Source organism: Gobio gobio, assembly GCF_949357685.1.
Source record: "Gobio gobio genome assembly, chromosome: 24".
Taxonomy (NCBI): Eukaryota; Metazoa; Chordata; class Actinopteri; order Cypriniformes; family Gobionidae; genus Gobio; species Gobio gobio.
The window spans coordinates 19,125,477-19,135,138 of record NC_137120.1 but is presented as its reverse complement, the minus strand read 5'-3'; the positions used below and the strand labels follow the sequence as shown (position 1 = coordinate 19,135,138).

Here is a 9,662-nt window from a genome sequence, read left to right as displayed (position 1 = left end):
GCAAGCGGTTCACACTTTTTCTTGCAACTATGAAATTACAATTTTTCATGTTTACTTCGTAATACCAGTGTAATACCCGTTTCATACAAATTTGTGTCCTCATAAATCACAAAAACACACACACACACACACACACACACACACACACACACACACACACACACACACACACACACACACACACACACACACACACACACACACACACACACACACACACACACACACACACACAAACACATACACACACCAACACCAACCACACCACACCAACCAGCACCTGCCAAGCGTAAGAGCTGTTATTAATCCAGCTAAGTGTTATGATCTTCTATTAATGACTTACTTACCTGTTGGAAACTCCGCACTGAACTGCTTGTAAATAAAGACTGTATATCATTCATGTCATTACTATGTTGGTTGTTCCGTTCATGTTCCTGTTATTACTGAGTGTTTTGTGATGCTTTTAGTTACTTCTTGAAATTAAAGTTAAAGCTGCTGCACTTAGATCCTGCAATCATTATTGCCTGCAACCAATGGTGACATTTATAGGTCAAGGTTTTGGCTGTCAGTCAATGATGCTCTGTAAAACCGCACTCATTGTAGTAAGATGACATGGTCATAATGTATATGTTTTAATGTTTCACAGTGTGAAATGAGAGTATTTATGGTATATGTGTATGAACCATTTAAATGGTGATTGCATAATGGCCAGATAAAAATGAGGCTAATAAGGCAGCCCACCCCCACATGGGCAAAGTACCAGCAGCTTCTGTTTACCAGAGTTTAGCAAATAGTTGCTTTCCAAATTATGCAAGGGCCGCACTTTTCATTGGCTGTTTGGACGTGAACTTTACCTTTACTCTACTCAGTTTGGATAAAGAATTGATATTTTTTAATCTGTCAGTGCTGACCACACACTTTTAACACCCCCACAATTACTCTCCTTGTTTTGTTTTTGTTTTTGCCGCATATAAGTATGCACTTATACAGAACAAGTATTTTAAACCATTGTATGGTTTTATGTACATTATATATATTTACTGTGGTAATACATTTTATGCTACAGATGTAAAGCTTTTATTGAACCTGGAACATTTGTTTAATTAATCTTTCTAGATTCATAGGTAAATCATATTTCAGAATTATTTTGCAAGTTAAAAGGATCGGGAACCAGTAATACCATTGACAGATTTCAAAATGAATTTGATTTCAAGATGGTATTACAATTGGCTGTTTTCATTGGCTGTTTGGAGGTGAACTTTACCTTTGCTCTACTCAGTTTGGATAAAGAATTGATAATGATTAATCTGTCAGTGCTGACCACTCACTTTTAACACCCCTACAATTAATATCCTTGTTTTTTTGTTGTTGCCCCATATAAGTATGCACTTACATAATAATTATTTTAAACAACTGTATGGTTTTATGTACATTGTATGTATGTGGTAATACATTTTATGCTACAGATGTAAAGCTTGTATTGAACCTGGAACATTTGTTTAATAATTCTTTCTAGATTCATAGGTAAATCATATTTAAAAAATATTTTATAAGTTAACATAATTGGGAACCAGTAAAACCATTGACAGATTTCATAATGAATTTGATTTCCAGATGGTATTAAAAAAAAAAAAAATGCTAAAATTGATTTCAGTAATTTTCCCATAAGTACAATTATATGTATACAGCCAAATCACATTTACATAATGTTTTAAAAACAGTTTACAAAAATGTATGTTTAAAATTGCAAACTACCGAGATATAATTGTTTTTCTGGGGGAAAAAAAGTACAACTTTTAGTGGTTGCCTATGGCACCTGCAGGAAATATCTCGCCTTACAGTTCAAACAACCACTCACCTGATTGTTTACTGTAGAACATGTATGCACATTACTCAGAAGAGAATTTAGTAACACTTTACTTGAAATCTTTTTATGTAATGCATTATAAAAGGGTTTTAATTCAGTAATTATGCCTTGTAACACACCTTATAATGCATTGTATGGTTTCATGAAGAACCATGTAATATAAATGTAATAAATGTAATAATGTAATTGTAATATAAATGTAATTGTGACCACATTTATAGTACATTATGTTACTTATCTATTCATTAAACACCCTTTTTTTTAAATTAAAACATGACAAACACATGACCCCCCCCAACAATATTTGTGCCTTATACAAATATTCTGTATTAAGGGATTATGCAACCATCAAAAAGCTTCACGTACCACCCTAATGAGTCCAAAGTCATTGCTTGATTGCAAAATATATTACCATGGACAACAGACCACTGATAGGCAAATGTTGAATAAAATGGAAATAAATTAAACTTTATAAAGACACTTTTTATTTTGCCTTTTGGGAACTTTTCTTAGCAAATATTGATGTGCAAGTTATTTTGATTAACCACACCATGTAATTAAATAGGTACAGTGTATGAACCCCCCTCCCCCCCACACAAACAAACAAAAAAAATTATAATATATATGTTAAACCATATATTGGAGTGACAGCATCTGTACCTGCAGAATGACCCATTAATCATAATTCAGAAACACAAGCTACACCATACATGATTTTTCGAAGTTGTAAATAAAACAAAGATTATTAGAGTATGTTTTACAAGAAAATACTGTTGTATAATTAGATGTGCTACTTGCCATTTCTTTGTGAGATTTACTAGCAAATGTATTTCAGTGAACTTTAATTCTAACAAAACCTCAAAGTTATGGTGATTTCAGCTAATAGTTAGCCTGAGTTAACTACCCTCTCTCACGTCCCTCTTTTATATTTATTTTGGCATCATTTACATTGGCAAGCATCTCTGACTCTAAATTGTTTGCTTTTCCCCCTACGGTGTATATTATAAAGGTCTGGACAAGAGAGGCACTTTTTTTTTTTGTTGAAGAGTGCAGTATGAGAGAGCTGGTGATATTAGCAGCTTTGGTCTCGGCTCTACACGCAGCCAGCCTCCCGGCAAACAGTGATGTAGAATACAAGTGCCAAGAAGATCAGGACAAAACTGCTGCGTTAGCAGCTGAGCGGTTCATTAATGAACATCACCGCCATGGATACAAATTCAAATTTGTCTCACTGGACAGTCGCAGTGCAGAGAAGAAGGTATGTTTTTATGACTGTGGATGTTTACAGAGTTTCAAAAGAGTGTATGATTGCTTTTAGTGTAAACAACGAACAACATTAAAAAAAAAAAAAACTTTTATGATGTGCAAACTGTCTTGTTTCTGTGCAGATTGATCCTTGTGAGGTCATCTTGGGAATTACCTTAGAGGAAACCGAATGCCACATTGTCAATCCCAAACCTTTAGATGAGTGTAGACCTAGAATGGAATCAGAGACGGTGAGCTGAACATCACAGATGCTACAGGCTCTAATTTCAGATATACTGCCATTTATTGCTCTGAATAGAGTGACTTTTGTGAGTTGTACATACATTTAACAGCCTTTTAATGTTCTCTTTAAAGAAAGTGACAGCAAAATGTAATGTGACTGTCTCCAGTGTTGAGAGAAAAGCAGCCGTGAAGCGCTACATCTGTGACACTGAACCAGGTGCTGTAAACAAATCAATAGAATGATTTTTCTTCTTCAGACATTTTACTTAGTACCACAGGTCAAAACTCTAGCCTTTCAAAGAACCCATAGTAATGTTTAAGTTCACTTTGTCAAAAAGCAGAGAAATTAGGTAATCCAACTCCTGTAAAATAATAATGCAAAGTCAAAATAAGTTACATTTCACTTAGTGATTGTATATTTGTATTTTGTTTCAGCTTCACATGAATTACTTGTGACAAAATGCCCTGACTGCCCCAGTCTACTGCCTTTGCATGAGCCGAAGGGTCTGGAAAGTGTGCAAACTGCCCTGCAGAAATTCCACAAAGAATCCAGTCATGCGTCTTACTTTAAACTGATGGAAGTGGGAAGGATCAGCACACAGGTGACGTCTTTCAAACTTGGGTGAAGTTTGAATATTCTACACAAGTACATGAGTGGAAATGCGCGTAGCGGCACATTAGACCATTAAACCTCACTGTCAATTAGCTACAAGGTGGGATTTCCATTGAACTAGTTTGGGGGGGGAAATCACGCATTCCACTCAACACAGATACATAAAAATAAAAATCATCACAGATGAAGATGTTAAATGCAATTTAACTTTAACTTTAACTTTTTTTTTAGGATCGAGCACGACCGGCAGGAGACTGTATATAACAACAGTCACATTACATGATTTTACTGATTTGGATGTTAAGTAGGAAGGGCGACAGTCCACCGCTTTAAAAAAAGGAATGGATTGTGGCATAGTGTTTTCATAATCGTTGGAAGCCAAAATAAAAAATGAAACAACAAATGTATTAATCGCACATTAAGGGCCCTATTTTAACCATCTAAGTGCAAAGTTTGAAGCGCATGGCACAAATAACAAATAAGCTGTGTGTGTAATAAGCAGAGTGTATGTGTGTTGTGCACCCGCCTATAGGCTCATATTACTAACGCGCTCTTTAAAGCTACACTGTGTAACTTTTTTAGTTTATTCTTAGCTAAAAACACTTAGTTCTTTCAAAAATATATGTGCTCATTAATGTATATTTACTTCTTTCAAGTAATAAAGTATTCTCGTAAGTTTATAATATGCCATTGAAAATACATACGGGTAAGGGGTTCGAATGCCGGTCGCCATGTTGCCCCTCCATCTTGAAAGTACATTAGCCAAAGAGGGTCATACCCGTAAATTCAAGCTTCGCCTTTCGCGTTTTAACACTCGATGGCACCATGTCGAATGTGGACGAGGTCGAACTGGAAGTCATGTTAATCTTGGACTAAATCGTCCCCCGTAGGAGTTAAAATGAAATCGGAATTGAGAGGAACAGAAACTAATATTCACTGGATGGTCATATACCTTTTCACCGCTAGATGGGGGAAAATATCACACAGTGTAGCTTTAAATAACACAAAAAATACTGATATTGACTCCAGGGTTTAGTTGGTCAATGGTGCAGTCGATTTCAGTCGCCTTAAAATAGCAATGCGCCAACAATGTGCCTGAACACACCTCATTTGTGATGTGCACGAGTGCATTTGCTATTTAAACAACGTGGCGCTGGCTGTGAAAATGATAACTATGTTGTTGAATGAAAAATTACATTGTTTCACTCGAACCTGGACAAATTTTGTGCAAGTTACAGAGCCGGTTACAATTAGCAAAAATTATTTGGAGGTTTAAAATGTTATCATCCAACACAATGTCAAATAGGCTAACTAATGTAAATCAATATTTACATAGTGTAAAAATAGTAAATGTATGTCCTGCATTGTCCCGCAAAATCACATCAACTGTCCTGCAACAGAGCAATGCTCTGTCACGTTTGAAAATAACGTACCACTACACTAAAGCTATCCGATAGTGTTAAGAAAAGCAAGTGTGAGATAAAAACACATTTGCTAAAGCATCCCAGTCATTTTATCTTGCTTCTACAAGAGTTTGATCTCTTTTATCGTGATTCGTGTTTCCCAGTATACTCGTATTCACACTCACACCCCAAACGTTCTTATCTAGTTAGAAACATATGTTTTCAAAAATAAACATGAACTTTTTCAAAATATGCGTTTTTGTGTACAATGTAGGGCAAAACGTCCAAGTTTGGGCATTCAACATCACTTTTTTAAAATGTTCTTTGCTTGCAAGTGGTTTGCAACTGCATGCATGTTAACAGAATTTTTGTCTGTTTTCTTAGTGGATGTTTTCAGGTCAAAGCTTCTTTGCTGAATTTGCCATTATGGAGACAAACTGTACAAAGGAAGCATCCCAGAATCCAGAAGCATGCAAGGCTTTATGTGGGGATCAGGCTGTAAGTGTTCATTACTTTATCATTCTTTAATTGCTATAATTAAGGTGAGACACTACAGACAAGACCATTGTTTTTTTCAGGCACTGGCCAATTTTGAGGTTTTGGGCTACTTTGCTCCCTTATGTCAGACTAGTGGAAAGAAAACATTCAAAATACACATTTAAATGTTTATTTCATTATGCTTTTTGTGTCTGTAGACTGTTAAGGTTATGTTTGATTCCATGGACTATTATTTTGTAGTTACTTAGTTACTGATTTTGTCCTTGTTTGATTCTCTAGCTACATTATTATTTACACATCTGTCTAATTTGCTGTATGTGTTTTCCCCATTCTGCACCTGTTCTGTTTTATATTTCTGATTATAAATAAAGACTTACTGTTGAAGATTTCCCATCTCCATTGTGCATGTTAACCAAGTCGTTACAGAAGAACCAAACTACAAAGTAAAGAAATTAGTGATGGACATACCAGCCATTTGTTCCCTCACTCACTATCCTGACCCTCTTTGTGTTCTATAATACCAGCATCAACAAGTGGCCCAAGGCACACTCCACCCTGCCATGGACCCCACGCTAGAGCCCATTCCTGCTACGGAACCAGATCCAGCCACACTGTCCATTCCGAAGCCAGAGCCCACCGCCAGGTCCATCCCAGAGTCATGGCTAGCTGTCCAGTCCACTCTAGGGCCAGCAGCGGAGCCCTGGCTCATCGATTTGTGGTCCAAGGATCCAAGTCCCCACCCTTGAACTTTTCCCTCCTCTGCCTGTCCCGTAGGGCTGCCTTATGGATCTAGTCCTTCCTCCACAGATGATCCTGCCCAGCCTCCTAGCTCTTTCTTGCCAGCCAGTTCTGTTTCCTCTGCTGGCTCCATCCAGTTCCCTAGTTCGGCTGTCTCCACAGCTTCTGTTTAGTTCTCTAGCTCCACCTCGGGCTTCCCGATCCCCAACTCTGCCCTATGAGGCAGATTCCCCTGCTGCACCTTGGGCCTCAGAGCCCATGACTCCACCTCAGTCTGTCAGACATTCGGCTCCACCTTGGCTCCACGCTCCCTTGGTTCCACTGTGGTCCATCATCCCTCGAGCTCCGTTTCGCTGCAGACTTTTGGGCCTCAGCCCTCCATTCCTTTGGCTCCAAAGGGCTCCATCAGAAAATATTGTCAACAGGCGTAAACACTGCTGGTCTGGAAGGCCTAGGCAGAGCTTCTGGCTTAGGGTGAACCAGGGACTCGGAAGACCAGAGTGATGCCGAAGGGAGCGAGGACAAAGGAGGAGCCAGAATCCTACTTTTTCCCCGCTTCCTTTGGCATCACCCTGGGGAAAATATGGTGATATCTGCTAGTTAATTTTTTCACCATATTCCGCTGTAGTGTTACCTTGAGAGTCGGCAGCTTCATACAGTCCTTCAGTTCCTTCAAGATCAGTAGTTCTGAACATCTCTCTTTCTCTTTTGCTTTCTCTAGCGGTACGGGTTCTGTAAGTCCTCTAAGGTTGGAAATCTGGCAGTTGGAGATCAGAACATAGAAGTAGAATGTAAAATTTACGAAGCTCAGGTATCCATCTCGATAACACACTTAAACTGGAACAGTAAGATTTTCTCCTCTCAATCCATGTAATTATTGTGCTCTAATTGTTTCCAGAACTTAACTCATTCAATGCAGCACCCCGGTCAGTCAAAGAGAGACTGTAAATTCCATGGGATCCCACCCCACCGCCGTCCAGGACATCAACCAGGGCATGATCACCCCCATCGCCCGGAACATGCAGGGCATGGCCACAAGGACAAAACACCTGACCAAAGGGGCCGCCCAGAACATGCAGGGCATGGCCACAAGGACAAAACACCCGACCAAAGGGGCCGTCCAGAACATGCAGGGCATGACCACAAAGACAAAACACCTGACCAAAGGGGCCGTCCAGAACATGCAGGCCATGACCGCAAAGACAAAACACCTGATCAAAGGGGCCGTCCAGAACATGCAGGCCATGACCGCAAAGACAAAACACCTGACCAAAGGGGCCATTCAGAACATGCACACCACTGTCCAAAAGGCCCTTCAGGGTTTCCAGAATCAGCATCTGAGGGGCGGCATGAATTCCCATGCCATGGCTTTGTAAAAATACCCCCCTCTGTTTATCCAATCTGCCCCTTCCCTCCACCACGTCTCTGCAGGGGCCCTCCAGACCTTGTACCCCCCCCTTCTCCTCCTCCTCAGTAACTAACAGTAAAATCTGCTGAGGAACATCCAGATGTTATGCAATGGGAAAATGTTCAAACATAATAAAAACTGACCAACATAAGAGTGTAAATGTCTGTACATTCAGTCCAATAAATACTCTTTGCATGGTTGAGTGATAAAAGTCTGAAAACATGGTATTACAATACTACAAAACAGCTGTGACAAGAAAATCAAATCATGTATAACTGTAAATGATAAATTATGATGCATTAAAAAGAAGTTGCCAAGAACAATCTAACAAACAAAACATAAGATTTGAAAACTCAACCAACATCTTCACCCTCTAAGTTAAAGTGTTCATAACATTAGCAATCCAATTTTCCTTGATCTTTCAAATATAGGATAGCTTGACGACTAAGAAAACATACTGTAACTTTTCTTCTTAGTTCAAAAAGACCATTTGCTGAGGTGATAAATGCATCTACACATGCCAAAGCAGCATGCCATTACTCCTTAACACCAGAATAACTAACAGTTAACCTGGCTGTGTGATCCCTTACTCTTAGCATATACTTCTGAACCATAACGTTGGACACAAGTAGTTAAAGTTTAAAAGTTTAATTTTAAAAGATCTTGGTCTGATCTTAACAGTTTGTGCAGCACATTTCAGTGTGGATCGACACTCGCCCCACATGGAAAGAACCTATATGAGGATATATGCGCATATATGAAACCTATATGCAGTTTATATGCACATATATACTGCATATATACAGCATATATGCACATATATGATAATATATATGCTGCATATATGCGTATATGCCACATATAGGCAAAATGTAGGTGCATATATGTGCATATACAGGCCACATAGGTCTCCTTTTTTTTATTTAAATGTGCAAAAGTTCAAGTATACAAACTGTACACAGAACAAGAAAATAAACAGTATGCCAGGGGGTAGATATATATCATTATAAAAAAATTTAAAAGCAGGTTTTTGGTTACTATATTTACATTTGTGCAAGTAAAATTTTGCCAAAATAATTAACAAGTTTATAATGAAATACACATTCTCTTTTCTTTGCCTTCTAAAAAAACAAAATACAATATTTTCCCATTGTAAAGTGAAGTTCTTGTGAAGCTGTTCAATAATAAATCTACTTTTTATTACAACGTTGTGGAGTAAGAACAGATCCAGAAAAGGTGCTTAACGGTCTCTGGGTGGCTTCCACAAAATGAGCAGTTTATGTCAATGTCCCTCTTGAATTTGGTCATGTAATGGTTTGCGGGACAGTATTTATGAAATACTTTTACCTTGTTTGTTATTAGAAACTTATACATTAATTAATAAAAAAGTTCCCTAAGTTCCAGTTTTTTGTCTTATTTTTGTTCTTGTACTATATTTTTGTTCTTGTAAAATTTGATTGTTCGTAAGTAAATAAATAATGTAATTTTCTACATTTTGGACTTTTATTTATGTTGCCTAGCAGCTATGGATTTTAATAATTTGACTAATATGTAGGTAAACATATACATATATGTGTACATACATACGTGCATACATATACCTATATAGGTACATATATGCTACCTATATAGTATGCACGTATATAT

At 37.9% G+C, this 9,662-nt stretch overlaps 1 protein-coding gene across 1 annotated transcript; it reads left to right on the top strand.

Moving 5' to 3' along the window:
* The first annotated feature begins 267 nt into the window (after positions 1-267).
* Positions 268-9,507, top strand: ahsg1 (alpha-2-HS-glycoprotein 1). The gene is made up of 8 exons (XM_079808163.1): positions 268-289; positions 2,877-3,125; positions 3,256-3,363; positions 3,488-3,572; positions 3,791-3,957; positions 5,756-5,869; positions 7,329-7,418; positions 7,506-9,507. The coding sequence occupies exons 2-8, from the start codon at positions 2,922-2,924 to the stop codon at positions 8,082-8,084; spliced, it is 1,347 nt and encodes a 448-aa protein (XP_079664289.1). The 5' UTR covers positions 268-289; positions 2,877-2,921; the 3' UTR covers positions 8,085-9,507.
* Positions 9,508-9,662: the final 155 nt, after the last annotated feature.